The sequence below is a fragment of the Cucumis melo genome, chromosome 1 (assembly GCF_025177605.1).
Source record: "Cucumis melo cultivar AY chromosome 1, USDA_Cmelo_AY_1.0, whole genome shotgun sequence".
In the NCBI taxonomy this organism is placed as follows: Eukaryota; Viridiplantae; Streptophyta; class Magnoliopsida; order Cucurbitales; family Cucurbitaceae; genus Cucumis; species Cucumis melo.
In genome coordinates this window covers 19,815,033-19,842,256 of record NC_066857.1, presented here as the reverse complement: position 1 = coordinate 19,842,256, position 27,224 = coordinate 19,815,033, and the positions used below count along the sequence as shown (strand labels likewise).

The window sequence follows — 27,224 nt, the reverse complement described above, 5'->3', positions numbered from 1 at the left end:
ATTTCTTAAAATAAAAACACAAATGTGTTTGACAACTCTATTTTAAAAGTGTTTTTATTTAAAAATTTCAAGTTTGACCGATGATGATTGGAGGTTGGTTGGTAGTGGTTGGAGTTAGTTGACAGAAGTTCGTCGATAGAGTCACAGGAAGTGATGGTTGGAAATTGACCGTTAATGATAACCAAAAATAGTATATGAAAGTTGACTGACGAACCTTTCGTTCCTTAAACCAAATAAGGTCGAGGAATAGTAACAACAGTTAATTTGAAATTGTAATCCTAAATCCAACTAAAATTAAACCTTACCCAAGATGAGGGGTGGGCTATCTTTCTCACTGCCTCCATGCCCTCCTGATAACCTAAAGTTAGTAAGTTAGTAGGGAAACGCATCTAATACTAAATGCCGCACTAAAAAGTTCATTTTTCTCAATTTAATAAGGTAGAAAGGGTGAAAAAGTAATTTAACAGTTTCAAACAGAAAGTTAGAGAGAATCCGCCTCGACACCTTCGTCAGAACAGAAGCGGTGGTTGATTCCATCCTTGAAGCTTGAAAGATTCGCTGTCCTTTGGGCGGGGATTCACTTCTTTGTAGAACGACGAAGCTATCAAATGTCTGGAGGATGAAGAATGGATTCTTTTGAGTGGATCGAAAGTAGTGGACAACAGGTATGTACTCCTGTAAGAATGAAAAGGAAAATTCGATCCAAGAGATATGAATTCGTTGGTTGGGGCTCAAGACCACTTATTGAATTTCTTGAATCAGTTGGTAAGGATATCAAAGAGAAGATTTCTCGACACGACGTTACCTCCATTATAAATGAATATGTCAATATTAACAATCTTCTTCATCCCTCTAAGAAGAAACGAATCCTTTGCGATGATAGGCTCCATTCCATTTTTGGAAGGAAAACAATTGGCCGTATTAAAATCCATGATATGCTAGAACCACACTTTGCCGAGAATCAAGACGAGTCAGATGATGACTTTTCTTACAGCTCCGATGAGACGGAAAATCTTTTCAGTGTCCTCAAACGGGACAATGGTATAACCCCAGGAAGAAAGCTTAGTCTGAAGACGAGAGTGTTTGTGAATCCCAACAGCTCTTTTGCTGCCGTGGTTCCTGGAAATATTAACCTTCTCTACTTGAGAAAGAGTTTAGTAGAGGATCTGCTCAAAGATCATGAAACCTTTGAGAGCAAGTTGATTGGTAGCTTTGTCAGGATTAAATCTGATCCTCATGACTATCTTCAGAAAAATACTCATCAGCTCGTTCAAGTTATAGGTAAGTAAACCATCTTTTTTTATTCGAAGAGGGAAAACGCTACCTGGAATAATTTATTTATTTCTGCAGATATAAACTTTGATGTAATCTGAATTGTCTTCGTTTTATTTACATCCTTCTTGGAGATAACTGCAAATTGTTGTCATGAAAAAATTTAAAATAATGTTACTAAAGTTAAATCGGTCCTACTATGAGTGCTTCTAAAAGTTCGCTTGGTTAGTTGTTATGGTAGAAATAGAACAGAAGAAAGTAAAGAGAACTCGAGAATTTGAAATAAGAAGTCTAGCAGATGGTATACTTCAAGTTGGTAAAATTTGATTACAGATACTTTGAAGACAGCCCCTTTATTCAACGGATTAATTGTAATTGGTTTTCTCTTAGTTGTCTTAGTGCATCTGTTATTCAAACGGTAGCTCTATATATGAGATTAGTACGATTACAGATGGGGAATATTATTCGGATATTTCTCTCGTACTCAGTATCTCTCCTCTCTCTCTATTACACTTCTTATTTGGATGCACTTTTTTTTCTCTTTAGTTTCCATTGTTGTTTTAATGACCCAGAGTCATTTTTCAAGTTTAAATCGTGCTTGGAATAGTAATCTACCATTGGAGAAGTTCAATTAATGAAACGACAGTCAGCCTCTTGGCTCTTGAAGCCATCCTATGAAGTGTATTGCTTAAGTTTCTTCTTTTTCTTCTTTCAAGGTTCCTCCTCCACGCCTTCTGTTTCGTCTATCTCTACAAATTGTTTTATGCTTCCCATCCAACCATATGTCATATCAGATAATCAATCAATGATCTTATTTTTTTATATCCTTTAGGGGTGAAGAAAATTTCTATATCTGGTGATTTGGGTCCAGGATTCCTTCTTCATGTTTCCAATGTGATGAAAGACGTCAGCATTTCAATGCTTTCAGATGAAAATTTTTCTGAGGTAATTTCTCCCTTATTATTATTATTATTTGTAGATCAATATACTCTTTTTCCCTCTAGGCAACATTGTTCTTGTTGGATCCCTTCCTCACTAGTGTCTCACTCAACACCTCTAAACAATTTGTTGTTCCTGTCACCAAAGATCTCACGGCCACATCAAAGCACATATCCCAACAGAAAGAATGACCTCTCTCTTTAAAAGATGGATGGAGGAGGAACTCCCTGATTGTCACACATATATCCCTCTGAGCTCGAGCTAACACAAGATCAAACACCTCAAAGAAGCAATGGCAAATGGACCTTGCAAACTGATAGCTCTAGAGAATGTGATCCCCAGAAAGTTCAACGCAAGGCTTGCTGTTGCCGGTTGAAGAACTTTGGAGATATGGAACGTTCGATGACTTCCATGGCGGCCTAGCTAGAGTGGATCGAACTGTTGGGGAAAACACAATTAAGAGATCGTTAATCAGCTCCTTCTACCAGGATAAGATCAAAGAAGGGCGATAATTTGAGAATTCGATTCTTCCAGTGGAGAAGATGATTTTCTGCATAATCGATGATAACCAGCTTTAGAAAATCAAGTGATCCGCAGGAAATCAGTTTTTGTGCTCTATCACAATCCAAACTGGAACACAAATGAGTACTAGATGAAGATCGATTTGCCGACTTTCATGGGAATTTGAATGTTGAAGATCTGCTCAATTGGATCAAGAATAGGAGTTTCTCTCTTTCACTCTCTATCTCTCTCTTTCTTTTTTCTTTTTCATTATATGGATACTCCTAAAGAAAAGAAGGTAAGTTAGTATCATTTGGGGGAGTATCTGCTTTGTGGGATCAACTTCAAAGGCAAGATTGCGGGAAGAGAGCTACCAAGACCCGACCAAGAGTGTTGTAGCTCTTAAAAGAAAACTGATGTAGCCTAAGTATTCTTAAGGATTAATCCCCCAAGAATCAAAATTGTAGATCTTTTATTAGAACGATAATAATTGTTTCATACTAGAGAGGATTACTCCTATTAATAGAATTTTATTACAAGTCGGGTGAAAAGGAGATTAAGTTAGAATATTACTCAATTACCCAATTAACCCCTAATCTTCTCATATCATTCTACCCCTCCAAAAAGAAAACCTACCCGTCCTTGACTTAGAAAAAACTTATGAAGCAAACAAGGAATGAAATAAACTTGTTCAATGGAGGATGACCAAACCAACCTCCTACATCTGAAATAAAAATATTATGATCAAAGAGATGAATTCAAGACAAACAATCCTAAATTGATAATGCTACCAAAAGTTGAAAATCTCCATCAACCCTAAACCCAAAAAAGAAGTTCCATCGAGCTCATTCAAAACCGTACTCGGACCAATCACAAAAGAATTAGCTTCTAAAGAGATCCCTTCAAGAATCACATATTCTTTATCATTTGCTTCAGGTTCTTTGACATTGTGGTAATCGATTTCCAACCCAATTGGTGTGTCATTCTTGCTCTAATTTTTGATTTCTGCCTCGACGTCTAAAGTATGTTTGATACCACTTTTCAATAATTTTTGTTGGATTTTTCTTTTTCACTTGAGACTACTTTTGAATCAACATCTTCAAATTCTTGTTTTTGTTCAATTTTATCTTCAAGCTTCTCTATTTGAAAATTTCCCAACTGTGATTCATTTGTTTTTTCTTCAGTATATGAAATCAATCCATTCCTGAACTCTTGCTAATGACTTGATAATTGATAGATATGTTGAGTCACTTTCCCCAATGATCGTTGGATTTCTTTTTTGTTTTCTCTATTTACTCCAATGCTACAGGATCAAATTAGTCATTTTGTTGGGTTCTTGAATATGTTTCAATCTCATAGTGAGTATAGGACTTCTTTTTTTTTTTTTTTTGAAAAGAATACTGATCTCTTTGTTAAATAGTTAAATAATAACAATGAGATAAAGCATAGTGAGTATAAGACTCATCCGTACCCTTTTTCATCGTGTTTCATAACCAAACGGGTAATTTTGAGACTTGAATGTTCTTCTTAGGTTGTAGGGATCTATTATGATGATTCTTTAATTCATCTAACTCCCAATCTTTACGTTGTTTTCTCGAAAAATGGGTTTGATTGGACCTTTGAGCCATTTTCGATATTGTCACTTTCTTGTTCCATCCCAAACTGCATTAGAAACACCATCGAAGCCACTAGAATCATTAGATTCAAATTTTCAATATAGATAATGATAGGTTCTTTGAGAAAATCAGGCATGGGCAAAATTAGTATGTTGGAATTCTTCTTTTGATTCACTCGAGTAGAATTCCAGCACTGTTTTTTTGAAGTAAAATTGATTTTCTTGCATGTACCAATTGTTGTATTTTTTTTGGACATCTTTGATGAGTAATAGTCCATTCTTAGCAAAATCTTGCAAAATCTTTGGTTTCTTCTTTTTCTTCTTGGAATTTGAAGGGTTCCCCTAATTTGCTTTTTCATGTTATTTTACTTTTGTTCTAAGTTTTTACTTTGAGGTATAGTCTCATTGCGTTAATGATTAATTCAATGGAGAAGTTTGTTTCCATTTTAAAAAATTAGGGGTTCCCCTGTTGGATGTATCCTTTTCAATCTTTACTATCACTGCAAGCAAGGGTAAAGAACAGTGGGAGATCATACTGAAGAATTCAACTGCCTGGGCGACCAACTCAACCTTGCTGAAGGAGGACAACTCCAAATAGCTTGATCTACCTTTGGACCAAGGCAATATATTCAAGAAAAGGTGGAAGCCCAGCCTTGAGTACAATTCACCGAGGCAGTATCATGGGCAAAAGGAAAAGAAAAGAGAGGAAAATGAAGAGCAATTGGATAAGAGGAGAATTGCTTGAAAGGAAAATCACGGGAGGCATTTCACCTTTCTCAGACATTTTCCTTTGCTTTCTCTTTCTCTCTGTCTCTCACTCTCGATAAAGCTTTCTCTTTTCTCAAGTATACTCTTTGTAGGGGTTTTTTTAAACGGAAACGAGGATTCTCATTGATGAAATAAAAAGAGACTAATGCTCAAATTACAATGAGAAAAAAAGCAAATAAATCAATTACTACCAAATAAAGCCCATCGATGGCTTTAACCAGAAAAATAATGCAAATACAAACAAAAACAACCCAAAATGGAATAAAATGGCTCTTTGAACGACACTCTAAACACCACTGCAACTGAAGCTTTGAAGAAGCACCATGTGATGTGGACAACTAATAAACTGCAACTTCAGCCATCTAATAATAAAAACAACCATAAATCCAAGACTGTAAGATCAACTAGATCAAATGGAGAAAAACGAGGCCTTAAAAAGCGACCAATCCAATTAGGTGAAAGCCACCAAGAGTTATAAGAGAGGAAAACCAAAGCCAAAAACATTCATCCTCGAAATTTGTCAACTTTGTAACAGAGCCACCTTAAAATCTTACTTAAGGCACGTTGAAACTTTTGCACCTTTTTCTCAAAAAGCTCCAATGCTTGAAAATGTGAACAAAACCCTTGCACTTTGCAGGCCTGGAGTTCTATTTTGCCAAGTGCTTTCAATGCTTGACTGACTTACCACTCTTGAGTCTTCAAACAAATCAACACATTCCTTTGAAACAAAGAATCAGCCCTTTGTTACTCTTTTATAGAAATCCACGAAATGATCTTCAATGAGAATTAGGGGTTCTTATACATGGTTCTCATACATTGATGTATTAATTCTAGGTTATTAGGGGTTCTTTTACATCTTTTATACCTGTCTGATTATTATAAATTATTGTTTCCTTAAAGAAAAAAAAGTTGTTGCCACTTCGCATTAATTCTAGATTTTCTTTATTGAACAAGGGAGAGTATCACCATCCATCTACCATTTATTAAATCCTTGCCACCCAGATTATCAATAAGAAAAACATTTTACTTCTATCAAGATTGTCACTAAGGAAAATTTTCTAACCTTATTTACTTTTAGAGCGTTTTTTCTCCTACAAGCCAAAATGTACCCTTTATGTTGAATTGAAATGTTTCAGATAGGGCATAGGTATCTACTTGATACTTGTATTTGTTGGATGGGAGTTATCTTATTATGATTATTACTGGAAGTTTTATTGCCATTGCAATGTTGCAGGAGGAATGCAAAGATCTGGATCTGAGAATAAAAAATGGCTTGGTTAAGAGATTAACTATCGTAAGTTCTTCTTTCGTTGGTCAAATGGTCCTCTTGTTTATCATAATTGTGAAACTTGGTTCTTTATTGCAAATTTCAATATGATAATTGCAATTCCCTCTTTTGTTTTTCTTTTATGGAGAAGGAAACGATAGTATCATTAATAAACAGAAGATACAGATAGATAAAAACGGTCAAGCTTACTAAGAGTAGTCTTTGAATAAAAGAAATCTGAGGAGAAAGACAAGAAACAAACTAAAACAGAAGCTAACAAAAAAAGGGAAAATTGTCAGAAACGTGTTTAATAGGTTTTGTCTTGTAACTAGCACTCTTTTTGAAAATTTGTTTAAGCATCTTTTCTTGGTCCATCTCGGACGAGATCGACTATCAAAATTTCCCTAAAATATTAAAAATTTCAATTTACCGATTGTTTTGAGTTTTTCTAGTGCATCTTGCTAGATATTAGATCGAGATCTACCGAGATTGTAACAATTTTTCAAATTTTCTCAAATCTTAATTGATTTTTTTATCGAGAAAATTTGAAACTGAGATTTATGCCAATTTTCCAAAATTGAATATAACTAATTTTTCTTCTATAATCTTTCCCAATCTTATACCAAATCTTAACTAATTTTCTCCGAATCTTAAATCATTTTTTTATGCAATTTCTCAAATCTTTTATTTTAATTTATGTGTTCCATAATTAAGTTGACAGGATTACAATACAAATCTTATTTAATACAACAATTTTATATAAAATTTGGCAAGATTGTAATAGAAAATTTGATAAGAGTTAGCGGTTGGTAGAAGATTTGGTTGACCTTGGTTCATCTCGATAAAATTGTATCGAGGAAGTCCAAAATTATCAATTTTTTAGGCTTTCTCAGTACAATTTTGCTCGGGATGAACCGAAAATTATTGAGTTTTTAGGCTTTCCCAATACAACTTTGCCTGGGATAAACTGAGATTTATACCCTTCTTTTTTCTAATATCAATTATCTGTGTGGTTTACCAATTATATTTTCTAATATTTGATAGGGTAATTTTAAGATTTTCAAAAGATAAAAAGAATTAGTTAAGATTTGGGAAGATTTGAAAAATTGGAGAATCTCAGTCTAACGTCTACCGAGATGCACTTGAAAAATAAATGCATCGGGAAAACCCAAAACAGCTAAAACAATCAATAAGTTGTAAAATTTTAATATTTTAGGGAAATCTCGATAGTCGATCTCGTTTAAGATGGTCTGAGAAAAGATGTTTAAACGATTTTTAAAAAAGGGTGCTAGTTTTACGAGAGAAAACATATTAAATGCCGTTTTTGATAATTTCCCCAAAGAAATGAAAAAAGGCTGCACAAAACTGCAAAAGAAAAAAAAAATTAAACCCATAGAGCTACAAGAAAGCTTTCCTGTTGTCACCAGCCAACATCTTGGAAAGAGTCACTCAAAAAAAGATTTTGAAAAAGAACACCAACGAGAAGATTGTGAGGATTCTCACTTCTTTCTTGTATTCTTTTACTAACTCAAGGGCAAAAACAGAGGCAGCACTCTGTGTTTATATATTTATATTGCCAAAAACAGTAGATACATGATATATGATAGAAATAACTGTGAAATAAAACAAGGAGAATAGAAAAGAACTAACCAACCTATTCCCCTAGGCTAAGGTAGGGTTCCCCAGCCGCCAATCTCTCTTCTTACTCAAAACATTCTTCATAAATCACTCATACCTAGAATGCTACCCTCCCCTTGCTATTTATAAGACATTTGGCCGAATAGGACAAACAACATGATCTTGTAGGGCCCACTTGCTGCTCCACTAATCCACTATTTCATTTCCATCCTCTCTTTCCTCCTTGCTGTCATGTAACTTTCCTTTCTTACCCCTCCTCTTATACACATTAATAATAGGAGGTCTTACAATACCCCGGGGTTCCAAAATCACCTTGTCCTCAAGGTGGAATGAAGGAAACTGTTGATTCATTGAGTAAACGGATTCCCAGGTGGCTTCACTGTCTGGCAGTCCTTTCCATTTTACCAGCCATTCATTGGCTCCCAATTCAGGACTCCAACGTATGCCTAAGATTGTCTCCGGCCAAAGTTGTAGTTCGAACTCTGCTGTGAGCTGTGGTGGTTGGATTTGGACGTTGTGTTGGTTGCCTAGTTTCAGTTTGAGCTGTGATATGTGGAAAACATTATGAATTGATGCTTCGGGTGGTAAATCAAGTCGGTATGCCACTTCTCCTATGGTCTCAGTGATGCGATATGGGCCATAATATTTAGGAGCTAGCTTTTCTGCCCTCTTTCTTGCTAAGGAGCGCTGCCGGTAGGGTCTTAACTTCAGATAGACTTCATCTCCTACTTTAAACTTAAGTTCTCTCCTCTTTGAGTCCGCAAACTTCTTCATTCTGTTTTGAGCTATCGTGAGGTTTTCCTTGAGTGCACTGATAGCCAAATCTCTTTCTTTCAGCAATGTTTCAACTTCATCATTAGGTGTCTTCTTATCTCCATAGGATATCAGGGGTGGTGGTGGTCTACCATACACAGTCTGAAAAGGAGTTGTGCGTGTTGACGAATGGAATGTGGTGTTGTACCATAATTCTGCCCATGGAATGAACTGATGCCATTTGTTTGGTTGCTCATTACAAAAGCACCTTAAGTAGGTTTCTAAACACTGATTGACCCGTTCTGTTTGGCCATCCGTTTGAGGATGAAAGGCAGTGCTTCGTTTAAGGATGGTATCCATGGCATAAAATAGTTCTTTCCAAAAATTGCTTACAAATATTTTGTCCCTATCTGATATAATTGACTTAGGGATGCCGTGTCTTCGAACTATCTTATCAATGAATTCCATGGCAACTTGCTTTGCTGAAAACGGATGCTTCATGGTGACAAAGTAAGCATATTTACTCAGCCGGTCTACAACCACCATAATCACGTTCATACCTCCAGCTTTAGGCAATCCTTCGATGAAGTCCATAGTCCAATCTTCCAATATTCGGTCGGGTATGGGTAATGGTTGTAAAACCCCTGCCGGTTTGGTTGCTTCACTCTTATTTCTTTGGCAGATTTCGCACTGTTCAACATACTTCTTGATGTCTTCTTTCATACCTTTCCAAAACAGCTCACCACTCATTCGCTTGTAAGTCCTCAAGAATCCTGAATGGCCCCCCAAAATCGAATCATGGAAGGTGTGTAAAAGGCTGGGTATAATTGAAGATGATTTGGACAGCACCACCCTTCCTTTATACATTAGCGTGCTATTTGTTAAAGAGTATTTTCCCTCCAATGCTGGGTTATTCTGCAATTGTTGGATTAGGAGTTGAAGTTCTTCATCTTTCTCGACTTCCTTTGTAACTACTTCCATGTCTACCATCCCTGTTGTTGACAACACCTTCAATTCGATTGAATGATCCATCCTTAAAAGTGCATCTGCTGCCTTATTTTGAAGTCCCGGTTGGTACAAAATTTCAAAGTCATATCCCAATAACTTGGTTAACCACTTTTGGAATTGTGGTTGTACCTCTCTCTGTTCCAATAAAAACTTTAGAGCTTTTTGGTCTGACATAATGGTGAATATCCTTCCTAAAAGATAATGCCGCCACTTTTGCACGGATAATACTACAGCCATCAATTCTCTCTCGTAAATGGACTTGGCTTGAGCCCTTGTAGACAATTTCTGACTGAAGAATGCTATGGGATGGCTGTTCTGGGATAGTACTGCTCCCAATCCACTACCTGATGCATCCGTTTCTATCATAAAAGGCAAAGACCAATCGGGTAATGCCAGTACTGGTATGGTAGACATTGCAGATTTCAGACTTTCAAATGCAAGGGTGGCATTCTCATCCCATTTGAAAGCGTTCTTCTGCAGTAGTTTAGTCAGGGGTGCTGCAATCTCACCATAACTTTTGACAAAACGCCTATAGTAGCCCGTCAGCCCCAAAAAACCCCTTAAACCTGTCACATCTTTGGGTTTCGGCCACTGTAGCATACACTTCACTTTATCCTGATCTGCCTCTACTCCATGTTTTGAAATAACATGGCCTAAGTAATGTATTTGTGAGTGAGCGAAAACGCATTTCTTGCGATTAGCATACAACTGGTTGTCTCTTAGTGTTGCAAACACCATTCCTAAGTGTTTCTCATGTTCTGTTATGTCCGAACTATAGACTAGTATATCATCAAAGAAAACCAAAACACAACGTCGGAGAAAAGGCTTAAATACCTGATTCATTAGGGATTGAAAAGTGGCAGGTGCGTTGGTCAGACCAAATGGCATCACCACGAATTCGTAATGGCCTTCATGCGTCCTAAACGCAGTCTTCTCGATATCTTCTTCTTTCATTCGTATTTGATGGTAACCTGACTTTAAATCCAATTTGGAAAACACCGTGGCCCCATGTAACTCATCCAAGAGTTCTTCAATAACCGGAATGGGAAACTTATCTGCTATTGTAATCTTATTTAGTTTCCTGTAATCGACGCAAAACCTCCAGCCCCCATCTTTTTTCTTGACTAATAACACTGGACTTGAGAAGGGGCTGTGACTTGGTCTAATGATTCCGGTCTGCAGCATTTCAATGACTAGCTTTTCTATCTCTTCTTTCTGTTGATGGCCGTACTTATAAGGTCGGACATTGATTGGCTTCTGCCCCGGTAGAGTGAGTATGCGGTGATCAATGATTCTCTTGGGTGGTAGAGTGGTCGGGCTATTAAACACATCAGAGTATTGATGGAGTAAGAATTGAATCATTGGTAATCCCTCTTCATCTCCTGTTTGGCTTGTGTTTTTGCTATCAGCATCCTCATTTTCGACCTCATATCTTTGCCAATCCAGCAAAAAACCTTGATCTTCCGCTTCCCATGTTTTCTCTAGGGTCTTGAGTGAACATTCTGCCCTTACCAAAGCCGGGTCGCCTTTTAAAACCACCTTATTCCCTTCTTTCCAAAAGACCATTGTCAACGATGGCCAATGAATCTTCATGGTGCCTGTTGTATCCAACCATTGCATTCCCAGCACCACGTCTATTGTTCCCAATCCTACAACCAACAGATCAGTTACTACTCTCAGCCCTTCAAGCTGGATTTCCACTTTGCTACAAATGCCCTCTCCTTTACAACTTGTGCCATCGCCAATAGTAATCCCAAACTGAGTGTTTCTATTGATGGGGATTTTCCTTTCCTTGACCAGCTCATGATGAATGAAATTGTGGGTTGCCCCACTGTCAATCAATACAATAACCTCTTTTCCTTTGACTATTTCTCTCAGCTTCATAGTTCCCTTAGTTGTCAAATTGGTGATGGCCCGGTATTCGATCATAGTTTCTTCTGGCTCTTCCAACTGATTGATCTCTACTGGTCCTGTGTTTGGTGTCTTTGAACTTTCCCCTTCCTCGGTGCTTTCTTCTTCATTCAAGATAAAAAGCATGAGCTCCCTTTTTTCTTTGATTTTGCAACGATGTCCATGAGAATATTTCTCATTACACCTAAAACAGAGACCCTTGTCTAAACGAGCTCTAAATTCAGCATCAGACAGTCTTTTAACGGGGGGCTCTCCTTTTTGATAACTTCCCTTGAGGGGTATAGTTATTTGCTTCATTTGGAACTCATTTTTCCTCATCATCCCTTTTTCGTTGTTCCATTGCACCTTATTACCAACTGAATCGCTTCTTTTTGGTTCGATAATACCCATCTCTGCTTGTGCCAATTTGAGTGCTAAGTTACGGTCATTCACCAACTGGGCTGCCAACATGCAATCTTCTAATGTTTGAGGGTGTCGACTCATCACTTCAGCTTGAAGTGCAGGTTCTAAGCCAGTTAAGAAGGCATCACGGAGCACGCTTTCAGCCATGTGTGGGAGAGGTGCCGAGTAGTTCACGAACTTCTTAACATAATCACTGTAGGAGCCTTCTTGTTGAATGCGTATTAGCCTAGCCCCCAAGCTTTTCTGTCCAGTATCCCTGAAGAATTCAAACATTCTGGTCTTCAGATCTTCCCACGATTCCACCTTTCTCCTATTGTGGCTCCACCTATACCAGTCCACTTCATCTTGTCCAAAGCTCACCACTGCCACCTTGACCTTTTCTGCTTCTGGTAAATTGTTGATCTCAAAAAAAATGCTCTGCCCGGTAAACCCAGGATTCTGGATTTTCTCCCAGAAACATGGGCATTTCCAGCTTCTTATATTTGCTTCGATCGGTCTGGTGAGTCTGTATTTCTCCAGTCACATCTGTCTCTTCCATTTTTCCTTTCATTTTCATAATGGACCCGTCGGATGTGCCAGATTCTTCTTTTTTCTTATAAGACTGGTCCCTCAACTCATCGGCCAATCTGTCCATACTCTTCTTCATCTCCAGCATCATTTCTTTTAGGCTCAACACCTCTTTTTCCGTTCCCTCCAGCCTTTCTTCCATTTGTCGTTGTGCCATCAGTCTTGTAATCACTCCCAGTTTGACAAGGCTCTGATACCAATTGTGAGGATTCTCACTTCTTTCTTGTATTCTTTTACTAACTCAAGGGCAAAAACAGAGGCAGCACTCTGTGTTTATATATTTATATTGCCAAAAACAGTAGATACATGATATATGATAGAAATAACTGTGAAATAAAACAAGGAGAATAGAAAAGAACTAACCAACCTATTCCCCTAGGCTAAGGTAGGGTTCCCCAGCCGCCAATCTCTCTTCTTACTCAAAACATTCTTCATAAATCACTCATACCTAGAATGCTACCCTCCCCTTGCTATTTATAAGACATTTGGCCGAATAGGACAAACAACATGATCTTGTAGGGCCCACTTGCTGCTCCACTAATCCACTATTTCATTTCCATCCTCTCTTTCCTCCTTGCTGTCATGTAACTTTCCTTTCTTACCCCTCCTCTTATACACATTAATAATAGGAGGTCTTACAAAGTCCTTTTTTGGAGTCTGTCGGTTGTGTTGAAACATGAACCAACAATTTCCCAAATGAGAAATTTAATTCTCTTTGGTTAAGACAATTTACAAATCTTTCTGTAAAGATTTCTGCAGTCTATGGATGAATAGAGATAAGCTTGGTGTACAGACTTGGAGACAAAATGACCAAGACTCTCAAGCTTCCAGATCCAAGAGTCTGACATGTTGTGTCAATCTAAGATACGAATACAATGCGTGAGGGAGGCCCATTCAGATATTTTCTCATCTTTGAGGTTTCTTCTAAAATTCGAAACCCAAGAAGCATTAACCTCATTCCAGAATTAACGGATGCTTCTTTGGTGACTGCAATGTCAAAAGATTTTGGGTAGATCAGATTAAGAGGACTTTCACCAATCCATTGATCAGTCTAAAATTCAAAACCCAAGAAGCATTAACCTCATTCCAGACTTCAGCTACAGATGCTTCTCTTTTTCTGCTCAAAAGGTGCATTTAGATGAAATAAGATGTGAGTTGGACAAAGGTAATGTGAAGAGTCAAGAAGATTTAAATGAAGTTTCTATTGCCGAGGAGCCTACCGGCAGTCCAACCATTTCCTTTGGTTTTAAATGAGAGAAAAATTAATGGCCCCTCTCTTGTCTAAGGAACCGTTTGAAAACCCTCACTAGTTCTCTACTTCCCAAGAGCAGAAACTTGAAACCTCTCACCGGCTACCAAGGCTGTGGTTATTAATGGAAAACAGACGTGCCTTCTCAAGGGTACTAAACATTCTACTAGAATGAAACTTGTAAACTCTCATTCCAATTATGAGGAAGAATTTTCCAGCCCCTATATTGAATTGGTTTCTACCAGGCAAGACCCACCAACACCTCTCTCTGCTATCCCTCTGGACTTTTACGAGGGTACCCCCGGCCATCAAGTGTAGAATTGCAACGAGTTATTGCTGCCAGTTACTAATGAAGGTGCTAATAAAACAGACCTTTCTGATACGAAAGGAGACAATGAGGGTAACAACTCTTTGTTCCACCCAAGCCTGCAATCATTGGCTCCATGGTTATGGAAAGATGGTCTTTGTATCATGGCAATACCAAGCAAATCCCAAAAAAGGGAGGCAAGTCCAATTCGAAATCTGCCAAGCTAAAAAGGGAGCTAAAAAACCTTACATCCTCCGTAAAATACAATAAAGAATATTACACCATGTCTTAGAAGGGTCGCCTGTCCCTGAATTATTATCCTGTCATGGAATGTTCGTGGCCTCTGCTCAAGGAAGAAAAGACTAATTATCAAAGGCCTCCTCAATAAAACCTATGCCACCTTTGTTTCTTTTTTTAGCAATGGAGACAAGAATTTCATTGAAGTAATGAACTGAGACTAGTGCTTGATGTGATAAGAGGAAATAAAACATAAAGCTCAAAATTGCCAATTTAAAACAAGGAAAATAAGACTAAGCCTACTAAAATATGGATAACATTGGAATGAAACTGACGTTTGCCTTATCCCCCAGAAGATTGATGCCAAAAAAGTGGGTGACAATCATCCTATTAGCCTAACCACTTGCCTCTACAAGATTATCGCTCGTGTTTTTGTTCAACAGCCTCAAGAAAATCCTCCCATACACCATCATGGCCTACCAATCCGCCTTTGTTGAAGGAAGACAAATCCTAGATGCTTCTTTGATTGCCAAGGAAATTATTGAAGATTGGCACTCTAGTAAAACAAAAGGGACGGCTATCAAGCTTGACATTGAAAAAGGCCTTCGATAAGTTGATTGGGATTATCTTGATAGAAATTTGAAATTGAAGGGGTTTGGCAACAAATGGAGACTCTGGATTAGAGATTGTATCTCATCAACAAACTTCTCCATCATTATTAATGGAAAACCTAGAGGGAAATTTGAAGCAACCAGGGGCTTCAACAAGGTGACCCCTCTCTCTTTGTTCCTCTTCATCATCATTATTGATAGTCTTAGCAGAATCCTCTCATTGGTGGGCGAAAAAGGTTTCATTTTTGGCTACCAAGTGCCTAGATCATCCCTCAACATCAACCACCTCCTCTTTGCCGACGACACTCTTCTTTTCTCCACCAACAATGAGAGGAAGCTAGAAAATCTTGTCAATCTGATTGGCCTTTTTGAAGAAGCGTCTGGACGGAATATTAATAGGCACAATCAGAGTTATTGGCTGCTAATTGCAATGAGTCTTGGGTTGAATCTATTGCTGTGAAGTTTGAATACAAAGTGGGACAGTTGCAAACTACGTACTTTGGGTCTTCCCTTGTATGGAAAACCATCCTCTCCTTCTTTTTGGCGGCCTATTATGACAAAGATTGATAAAAGATTGAGCACATGACAGCCCAATTTTCTCTCTAAAGGTGGCCGTTTGACTCTTCTAAATGCCTCTCTATCCAATCAGCCCATATATGATTTATCCCTCTTCTGTGCCTCTTCAGAAATTACCAGTGGCATCAAATGCTTGTTCAGGAACTTCTTATAGTCTGGCCAGGGATAGAATCATAACTCACCTTTTGAGATGGGACTGCCTCAAGAAACCCTTGGAAGGTGGGTGATTGGGAATCATTGACGTCAATCAGAACAAAGAAGCCTTCCTTGCCAAATGGTTTTGGCGCTTTTATCTTGAAAAGGACTCTCTTTGGTGTAAAATTGATAAAAGGCCAGATATGGCTCTCAACATTTTTACCTTAAGGCATTACTGGCAAACCATCAACATCTAGAAGCCCTTGGAAATACATTCTGCAGCAAAAAGACCTTGTTTATGAGAATATTTGCCATAAATTTGGTCTACATCCTTCTGGCATTACATTTGATTTGGCAATTCCCCCCCTCAAAACAGTCATTCCTAAACTCTTCAATTGACTGGCACTAAGGATGCATCTGTGAAGGATGTCTGGAGTTCTGGCATTGGGAGGATGAAATTTAGAAGACTCTTGAAGGATGATGGAGTTGATAAATGGGCTGCATTCACTATCTCATCCCTAATCTGCTCCTTACTGACCATGAAGATGTATGGTTTTATAAGCTTGAGCCTGAAGGTTTCTCCACCAAATCCTTATACACTCATCTCACCACCAACATGACACATCGTATGGACAATTTATTCAAGGCTATTTAGAGATGGCCCTGTCCGAAAAGTCAAAAGAGTGAAATTCCTCCTTTGGGAAGTGACCCACTCTTGTCTCAATACAATGGATAGACTTCAAAAACTTTGCCCTTGGATCAACCTCTTTCCATCTTGTACTTCGAGTTTTTGTCTCATTTTACATATTAATAAAGAGGCTGGTTTCCTTTTTTTCTTAAAAAACTCTTTTGGTGCTGCCTCTGCCAGAAAAAGCAATGAAACTGTAAAGCATATTTTCTTTGACTGTCCCTTCTCTAGAGAGATGGTTGGGGATTTTGGAGGCTTTTAGTTCGTTGATTGTTCACCGTCATGATAAAGTTGGGTCTGATTGCTGTACGTCACCACCCTTTCCAAGTTTCAAAGGGGTGTTTATGGTTAAGCACCATCAGTGCTGTTCTGTGGAAAATTCTGGGTGAAAGGGACTCGAGAATCTTCCAGGGAAACTATAAACCGACAAAGGACATCATTGACAACTTTATCCATTCTGCTTTTTCTTGGTTTACTGATTTATTGGCTATCAAGTCAGCTTTTCATTTCTCATTACAAACTGGAAACCTTCTCTGTGTACCCTCTGATGGGGTTCTTTGTTCCATTGTTAACTTTGGATATTTCATTCAATCAATGAAGTTGTTTCGATTTATTCTTATAAAAAAATCTGGATAACATTGGACTTGAAAACAATAACTAAAGCCCAACTAAGAATAGAAAAGGAGAAAATCCTCCAAAATTCTATTGAGAACCAACATTCAAAAAAAATATGTGGAGGGTCTTCAATAACCGCCAAATGAATATGACAAATTGAAGCCTAGAGTGATTTTAAAAGAATCTGAGCAATTATGATCTGCAAGATGAAAACCCAATAATAAAGTTAACTCTCCTTGAAAAGCAAGAAATTCACAATGCTTTGAGCTGCAAGTTATCCATGAGAGGAAATGCCACCAAGAGCTTTAAAAAGAAAATGATTTTGAAGAATCCAAATATGCAAACCATAGCTCCAAATAAAAGTTCCTAGAAAATCAAGATCTGGATTCCAATTGCAAACCTCATAAACATGCCACCAAAATCTGAAGACGGAAGCCCAAAAAAACAAACTAACCAGAATGATGCTTAGCCTTGCATAATTGCAACCCACAAATTTCAGTAATGGAGGAAAGTTGGGATGGAATTTCAGAGGGAGATAAGGGAGAAAGACAGAGAGATTCATTCTCTCTTCATTTCTTTGAAATAAGTTCACAAGGGCTTCCAGTTCTGGATAATGTTAATCAGATACTAACAGCTCTATTCCAGTTTTTATTTTGAGTCTATATTGTAATTGTTTAATCAGTTCACGGTTTTGTGAAGGGTTTTGCACTTTTTGTTGTGGTTTATGTTGTAATACTTCATCTGTTGGACTTTGTTGGCTTTTCGTATGGGCTATGTTTTAGCCTCAAATTTATTTAGATTTGAGTTTATTTTGTTCAGAAATGATGAGTGCGCTAAGGGGGTGCCAACCTAGTTGAGATGCTCGGGTGTGTCTCTTGATCCTTTGGCCTAATTGTTTTTGCTTAGTTTTCTTTTCTTTTTTTCATTTTATTAATGAGGCTTGTTTCCTTAAAAAAAGGAAAAAAGAAAAAAAAGCTCATCTCCTTGGGCTTCAACAAATGTGTAAAGCTCTACACTACTCATGCTAACCATTGAGTTATCATCTAAGTCATTATGTATTAATAGACCTTTTTTTTTTGGAGAACACACCGGAATTGTTAATACCCCTAATAAATCGACATTTTGACTTCGGAAGAGAATTGAGAATTTGAACTGGGAGGGATGTAGAGGCTGTTATCCGGGGGGGGGGGGGGGTACTCCATCAAAAAATAACTATGCAAAGCAGAAATGCTTAAGGAATGGTGCGCTGGTAAAGAGGCAGCCAATTCTTCACGTTTTTCTCTCTCCTTCTTTACAAGTGCCAACATATCCTAGAGATGGCTCCTGAGTTATGTTTTCATGGCCTGAAATGATCAGAAAGGTACTGATGCTTCACGGAAGGTTCATGGCCTGCTTCAGAAGTTGATTGCGCATATTAAGAATCTCCCTTGGTAGTTGATTCAAAGTCTCCTTCACATCAATATCATCGTACGGATCGTTGCCATAATTACAAGCTGTTGGGTGAGTGCTTTCATGCAATGACAAGTGAACTAGTTCTTCTTTGGGGAAAGAGAATGACTCCAAAAGGATACCATTTCGATCTTTCTCCATTCTTCCTCTGCAAAAATTCTCTTTGATTTTTCTCTGCGCTCTTTCCCCTGATTTTCAACTTGCCTTTTTTGGGTTAATTCTGGGAAAGCTTTGCTATCAAATTTATGGTTGGAAAGAAATCTGTAAATTTTAGACAAGACGTTCATGTCTCAGCTGGCCTCAATGCCTCTCCTTGGTGCTCTCTTTCTTCATCCTTTACTGGCTACTCTTTACTCAACTAGCTAACCTTTCTGTTTCCTAATTTGACTCTCGTTCACTATGTTAATATGTATTTTGGCTCATGAATCATTTCAATTATGTTTCTCAGATGGTTCGTATTTTATTTACTTCTTTCCCCTATGGAGTTTTGTATCTATCGAGCATTAGTCTCTCTTTTCATTTAGTCAATCAAAAGTTGTCTCTTGTAAGAAAAAAAAATCTTTTTTCTTTTTCTTTTTCTTTTTTTGAAAGAGGAAACAAGCCTGAACAAAAATAGTACAATGAAGAGACATGATCTAAGCTCTAAGAATCAACAAATGTACCCAGACATCTCAACTACATTGACACCCCTCTTAGCACTCTCATCACATCCGAACTTATTCTGACAAAGAGAACGGAATAAAAGCAAGTACAATGAAGAGACATGATCTAAGCTCAAAGAATCAACAAGTGCACCCAGACATTTCAACTAGGTTGACGGGTCTTAGCATTCTCATCACATCCGAACTTATTCGTAAAAAGAGACACGGAATAAGAGCAAGTACAATGCAACGCAAAATACAAACAAAAAGAACTAACTTAACTCTAAAACTTAAGAACTAAAAGAACAAAAGGCTCAACAAATACCAGAATAATTCCTTAACAGCTAGACCATCAACCAGGCGTGGTTAGAAATAAAGAACCAGCTGGAAACAAGAAAATACAAGAAAGCCAACATTTAACAAGAAAAGAGAAAGATTGTTCCCGACTAATGATGTCCTACATCACAGATGCTCCACAAAACAACAAAACAAGAATACCAGTGGATTATGACCTTATCAAGGGGGAGGATCCGAAAGAACTTCCTCCATGCTATAGGGTATTTGGTGATCCAGTTGAGTTATTATCAAAGTCTTGATCAGACAATTTGAGTGAGTCTCAAAGCTAATGGTTTTCAGTACTGGAGAAGGATATAAGCAACTGATCACCTTTACTTTTTTAGTGTGAAAGAAATGCACTTTTCTCAAATGGTGGGTGACATACTCGTCTTGTTGTTATTTCCAAGTATTTTAAAACTTTTGCTATGGTTTTGAACATATGACCATTGAATTTTGTAAACTTCCATTCTTGTCGAGGTCTTCAACAAGTGAATGATATAATAGCAGTGATGTTCACAGTTAATAATAAGTTCTCCCTCTATCTTCTTCTGGTAGTGGTTGCAATTATGGAACGTCAATATTTTTCCCAAATTTAGTATGGAGATGCTCTTTATTTCTCTCTTACCAGTTGTAGATTATTTCTCTCTAACCTGCTGTAGATGATTTCTCTTATTTATATGCTCTCATTTTTCATTTTGGTAGGCTGAGGTTCAACGAAAAGTTGAGGTTTTGCATGTGGATATTACCAAGCATGTACGTATGATGATAGCTCCAAATTTTTGCATTTCCTAGAAGGGTGCCTTGCATTTTTCTTTAGTTTTGTCTCCTCTAGCAGTTTTTGTTATTTAAAATTTTACTTATTAGTGAACTAAATTTTAATATATCTGAGTGACCAGTGACATCAAAAGGAAAACGAGTAATAACACAAAGTTGTGAAATAGTAATTAGCTGTGCCAGTCATGAAAATTATGTTAAAAGTTGTACTAAATGATGCAAATTATGTTGAAGTAGTTATACTGAGTGTTGAAAGTTTGGGTAAGAAAAAGTTTGGGTAAGAATAGCTTTGCAGAAATCGTTTTGAAGGATTCTTCCATCCTATCAACCTTGCTTTCTTCTACTCCAAGAGTTTCTTTGGATAAGTCACGTGTTAAAAAATTCTCAGTTTGGGTTCGAAAAGAGAACAGGGTGAACTTACAACTTGGTAGTTACTAGAATGAAAACACATTACTCTTGTAGATAAAATTGGTTCTTGAAAACATTTTTCAAACTCCCCTGTCAATTAATCCATTCATGGATGATATAAGGCCTTGATCAAGGGACCCATAGATCTAGAGTCTCATATTTTCCTTGGAAAATGGAATGTGATGGAGCCCGAAAAAGTTATGTGAAGACTGAAACAATTTGCTCTTATTCAATATAGACAATAGAGAAATTACAAGAACAATGAAATGAAATGCTATCAAATTGATAAGGAAATCAATTTGAGAACTAATACAAGAACTCTCTCCTCTCTGTTAGCCTTTCTCCCAAGGATGGAACAGAAATACTAATCAAAACCTAACTGCCTTTCCCTCCCAATAAAAATCTATTTATAACAACCAAAGACTGCCTTGGGTCCCATTGTGGTCCCCTTTTACACGTGCTATTCCCTTCTTTCCCCTTCTACTATATTGCAGAATAATAGGTGGTCTAACAGAATGCTTTTGAGATTTAGACCTTAAGATGAGAGTTGGTCCAATCGAGTTCACTCCAAAATAGAAGTTGTCATGGGTTATGGTGGCTGGATAAAAATAGAAACCTTCCATTACCTCATTGGAAAAAAATCAGTATTTGAAGGTTTTGGCAAACAATTAGGAGGTCTTTTAGCCATTTCTTCTCAAACTCTCAATGGCCTTGATTATTCTTCAACATTAATTAAAATAAAAAAGAATTTGTGTGGATTCATTCCAGCTTCTGTGAATATTCAAGATCTTAATCTCGGTGTCACTATCACCTTTGAAGATTTCTTGAGCAAAGCCCAAAGGTCAGAATTTTCCAGTTTTGAGAATTTTGAGTTTGAAAATTTCTCAAATTCCTTAGATATTTCCCGAGCTGAATTAATCCTCTAGGATATGGGGGTTTTCTGCATTAATGGGTCGTTCAAACGTTTCACTACTGCATGAAAAGGGCATTAATTCTGAAGATAAAGTCTTGGAGGCCAATCAGCAAATTTCTCTCCCTGCATTAATTGTTTTGAATTCCCAAGGGTCAAATTTCCCATCCTTCTCAGAGTCGCATGTTGAACTTGTAGGCATTAATTTGGCTCGAACGAATCATATTGCTATCGTCCGTCTCTTCAACAACAAAGCCCAGCACTTTTTTCTAGACCGTGTGATCGATATTGCTATCTCTTGGTGTAAATTGTCTAAGCATTTAAGTTTTTATAGTTTCAATACTCTTTTGACCAATTGGAGATGTCTTTTGTAACTCCTTTGGTTCGAGGCCTCTTTCCCCCTCTTCTTTTGTAATTTCATCCATCAACGTGCTTGTAGTAACCCGGCTAGAAGTTCGATTCTCCTTCCAACCCACGCTTTAACTACAACACCTTTGAAAAAAAAAAAAAAATTCATTCATCAATGAAATTGTTTCTTTATCTAAAAAAAATTAAAGGCATTAATGCTGAGACCGAAGTTATTGCTGTCAATCGCCCAGATTCTCCCCTCCTTGCTGTTAACCTTACTTTCTCTCATCGGTTTCCAAGGAGGAATTAATTCCTTCCTTTTCAGATTTAGCAAAGGACAAAGTAGAAGTTGAAAGGTCCCAAGTTCTCTCTCCAATAGTCGAGCAAATTCTCAAGAACGACGTTAATGCTAAGTTATTGCAGCGATCTCTTTCCAATGGTATTAAACGAGTAGATTTATCTTCAGCTTTTACTTTTGTGGCAAACAACATTGAAAATTCGTTCGAAAAATTGAAAAGGTCGTTTTTCAAGCCTCCACAACTCCAACTTCTCCGGCCGTTAAAATATAGCAAGGTGGATTGGTCCAGTATTAGAACTATTAATTTTGATTTCTTGTGTTTTTGCGACTTAGCCTTTCTATTGTCCTTAAGAAGTTGCCATATTTTTTCTAGCGGCAGTTAAGATATTGGTTCGTTTTGTGGTTTGGTCATATCAATTTAGGTCTTGGACGACTCATTTCTACGTTTGCTCCATGTTCTTAAGTTGGCTTTGGCTTTGAAATTTATGTGTTCTCTAGCTTTGGGCTTCGTTTCTGGAGTTGGTTTGTTATGTTTTAAGAGTTCGCCGTTTGGTGTTTTCTGTTCATTATATCTCAATATTATTGTCATGTTTTGTTTTTCTCAGTTTCTCACATCTCCAGAAGATAATATAGTTTTTAGCATTAGTCTCTTTTCATTTTTTCAATGAAAGTTCTGTTTTCTTTTCAAAAGAAATGATGGAAAGTTTGATTGGGGGTACTATTCTGGAAACATTTTTGAAAAATTAATGGATGCTTGTGACCCAAGGATATTGCGAGAGATTAAGTCTTAAAATGTTTGAAGAGTAGACTACATGCAGTTATTACCTAAAAGGTCATCAGATCAAACGAACTCTAGATTATATACATGCATGCTAATCACCATCCTCATCTAGTTTAGTATTTCAATTTCCTCACTGTGCTAAATTCATCATTTGGTACAATTTTCTGGTCTCATAAGCTTTGTTGAACAATTTGATGTCGAGTATGCAATTCTTGTGGTCTCATGAGAATGCTATATCTTTTTTCTCATCTTTGTTTTGATTAACTTGATCTGTCAACTCAGTGCTATGTTTCTTTCCAGTGGCTTTCAAGAGAAATTTCTTTGCTGCAAAACCTCATTGATCAAGCGAATGAAAAGGGGTGGCGCAAGGAATATCCTTTTGTGATATATTTTTATTGTAGATGTTATTTTTTCAAGAGTAGGTTATTTCTCGTATATTTCATTCAAATTTACATTCCTATATTTAAAGGTTGAAAAACCCTAAAGCGGGCAATAACCTAATGATAACAAGGAATAATAGCATTAAGTACAAATTTGATAAAGCAGGAAACAATAATAGATGAGATACAAAATTACAGCAAAGGAAAGATAATCGTGGAACTTTAACGTTCCTTTATTGGACGGTAGACTCTTAACAAATCTAACAGTGTTGTATTCAAGTCACTGTAGTTAGTGTATGTGTTATATGTACAGTATTAACAGTATTATTTTTTTTGAGTTGCTGCTATGGTTAGATAAACTATTATTCATGATGATCTATAGAGGATGCATCCGTAGTCAATAGTTTAAGGTTGTTTGTAAAACATAAGATCTGAAAGAATCAAAATTCATATGAATATATGCATGTAAGTGTACAATACATAACTAACTAGGAGTAGAAGAAGACAATAATAAAAGATACTATAACAAAGATACTTGTAATAGTGTTTTTTTTTAAAAGAAATGATCTCCTCGTTAAGATAATGAAATGAGACAATCTCAAAGTACAACATGGAAACAGAGCAAAATTGTCTCCTCATTTTAACTAGGTTCATATCGTATCTCCAAATACCATTTTGTATCCAGTATGTAACTTTCTGCAACAAACTACAAGAACTAATACATCGAAAGTTCTGTGAACTACCGGACAAAATATAACATAAATCCTTCTTCAATGGGCCGTCAAGATCTACACCAAACAGTCAACAAAAGACTACAAAATATCTAAGAATTTTCCTAAATTCTGGGAAAACGATTTGCCAATCAATATCAGCTTAAATCTTGAATTCAAATCTCTGCAAAATGTTTGGAAAGTGTGCACCAATGATGAGGCAATATGTTGGACTATCAAAATACTATCCATGTAGTCTGCTTGTCATATAGTTGTCGTTGATTCCTTTTGAACCAAATTTCAGTCAACAACACTTTCACTGCATTACTCCACTGCTGTTTGGCAATCTTTTCTAAAGGATCCATCAAAACCTACCTGCACAAGATTAGTATGAAAGACATTTCCATAGACCTAATTTAAATTAAACAAATGAAACAGCCACAGCCAACGATTTCTCCTACAACTGCAATCAAAGAACAGTGCTGAAGCACATCTGAATCAGCAATACAAAGTGGGCTAATTGTGCAGAGAGATAGTGAGAAGGTAACTTTTTCTGCATAACTGCGGAGCAATTCAAGGTACCACATGACATAATCGACACTCTGATAATTAACATGGTGAGGGTGTTTGGTTTTCCAAAGAGATTTCTCTCGTTGTTTGTTCAAAGGGGAAGCAAATGACAAGTGTTTAACAAGGGATTTTACCGAGAAAACTCCACTGCCTTCTAAAGACCAAATCCTCTTTTCTGTAACAAGGCCTAGCAAACTCATAAAATCTGCTCTCTTCCCCCTCCAAATGCCTACGAAAGCATATGGACCAAGTTCAGGAGGAATGATACCAATGGTCTGCCACTGAGCCTTTTGGTTTGATAGCAATCCTATATAAACCAGGAAAGCATTCATATAATGCAGTTCTGCCTCCACTGCGGAGTTTGAAGACCGCCAAACTTCAATTTTCATCCAAGCTCTAGAAATGTCAATCCAAGGACTAAGCTGCTTAGATTACATTTGCCTGCTGTATGCCATTTGGACAAGCTACTGCCATGAACACTCCTTGTTACTTGGACCCAACAGGCGCTGTCTTCATTGAAAAAGGCCATCCCGACTTTGCCAACAATGCCAAATTTCTATTTTGGAGGCCTCCAATGCCGATACATCTATCCTTTTGGGTCCTTGTGACAACCTCCCATTTGATCAAATGATTCATTTTCTCCATTGTAGTGTTATAATCTAATGTTAGAGCACTATTAGTTATAACAATCCCACCCTCCCCTTCTTACGTTTGAGCATATATGTTGATCATTGCCCGATTTGTTACATAAATAATCTTAACACTTTCTTGAAGATGTCTCCTGAATGTCTCCTACCACATTATTGTACTATAAAAGAAAAGTTCTTTTAGAGAAGTGATTGGTGAATGGAATGAGCTTCAGGAATTCAGTTCAACGATTTATTATTTTTAGAACCTATAATTTTGTATTTTTATAAATACGACTTTGGAGCTTTTATTTTCCTTTCTTTTGGCGTACATCATATTATGTGTATCACAGGGCTGGTATGCTGTACTAAATACACAGTAGCTTCTGATCTTTGTAACACTTGGAAGTAAGATTTTGCCTAAAAGGTTAAAACTGTACAAATGAACCTTAACTGACTTGATGTACGCTTGATCAATATCTGGAGAAAAAGCAGCTCCTTCAGTCTGCTGCAGAACAGTCACGTATATTGCGTGAGATTCCACAAGTAATTGCAGATGAAACAGAATTTGGAGGGATTTATGCTAGTGCAGATCAAGCAGATAATGTCACCAAGGAAGGTGATGATAGAAAGTTGCTAGTGACAAGGGAGGTTTCAGATGATAGAAAGCAAGGAGAAACTGTATTTAGTTCAAACTCAACTGTTGATACTTATGGTGCAGAAAACCCAACTACAGCTTTGATGTTCAACCTGAACGAAAATGCAGGTTTGTCTGTCTTTAGGTTAATTGAGTCGTATTGTACATACTATTTGCAGTTCCTCTCAAGTCCTCATAGTATTAAAGTTACTTCGTTTGTATCTTTCCCATTGTTTTGAAAAAAATGGATTGCAAGACCAGAGTTTGTTTTACTGGTCAACAATGGGCTTTTTGGTTGCAGAAAATTTCATCAGAGATCCTAAGGCCAAATGTATTGGCAGAACACGAGCTATATGGGACATGAACTGATTATTCTTTTTATGATATTGCTGCAGAATCCAGACAGGTTTTTCTTGATGAACAGTCCCCACAACCAGTAGAATGTACTTGCGATAACGTTAAAGAGACAGAACCTATAAATGCTGTGGATAAAGGCCGTCAAGAGAATGAGCAGATTAAAGAATCTACAGTGATAGATTTGAGCGATGATGATGAACCACCAAGGACTGAAGAGCATGATTGGAATAATAGACTAAAAAGCTTGATTTGGCATTATTTAGATCCTCAGGGGGACGTTCAAGGGCCCTTTTGTCTTGCCTCGTTGAAAAACTGGAAGGATGCTAACTATTTTCCTTCAGATTTCAAAGTCTGGAAGACGGGCCAGACTCAAGATCAAGCTGTTTTATTGAACGACATTCTTTCCCCCTTTTTTTCATAAATAATATGTTAGATTTTGATTGGTATTCCGCAAATTCTTAATTAATATTTCAAGTAGAAGCATTACTACATGAAGAGGTAAGCTTCCTAACTTTCTCGTTTCATCATAATCTTTATTGAAGTCTAACAAATTCGATCCGGTTGGTGGAGTTGAACTGCTAGTTATTATAATCATGTTGAGGATATCTATTCTAGATATCGCTTTTTAGGCTCCATTGGGTTTTAAGAACTTAAACAAAGTGATTAAATTTCATTGGGTAAAATTAATTGTTTAGGTCCAGGTTCGGTAATATTTAATTTTTACAACCAATTGTTTTTAAAAATTTAAGTCCTATAAACATTCAATTTCAAGTTTCATGCTTTCCTTTTTCTTTTTTTTTTTTTACCAATTTTGGTTTCAATAAAAATAGTTTTTTTGAAGGTAAAATGCATTTAGTCTATTTGGTTGCACTTGTCTTAGATTATATAACATGTATATCTTGCAGATTCTCTAGATGACTATTGAATACTTTAGTCGCCT

The 27,224-nt window shown here is 37.1% G+C and overlaps 1 protein-coding gene across 5 annotated transcripts; it reads left to right on the top strand.

Annotated features, from left to right (window-relative positions):
- Positions 1-401: 401 nt before the first annotated feature.
- Positions 402-26,808, top strand: LOC103489617 (uncharacterized protein At5g08430). Of its 5 annotated transcripts, none has more exons than XM_008448842.3 (7): positions 402-1,281; positions 2,105-2,217; positions 6,330-6,389; positions 20,188-20,238; positions 23,305-23,375; positions 25,758-26,056; positions 26,323-26,808. In XM_008448842.3, the coding sequence occupies exons 1-7, from the start codon at positions 627-629 to the stop codon at positions 26,703-26,705; spliced, it is 1,632 nt and encodes a 543-aa protein (XP_008447064.1). In that variant the 5' UTR covers positions 402-626; the 3' UTR covers positions 26,706-26,808. The 5 variants fall into 5 exon arrangements, with proteins under 5 accessions (XP_008447064.1, XP_008447063.1, XP_008447065.1 ...); XM_008448841.3 differs by having other exon boundaries at positions 421-1,281; positions 23,287-23,375; XM_008448843.3 differs by lacking the exon at positions 6,330-6,389 and having other exon boundaries at positions 437-1,281; positions 23,287-23,375.
- The last annotated feature ends 416 nt before the right edge of the window (positions 26,809-27,224 follow it).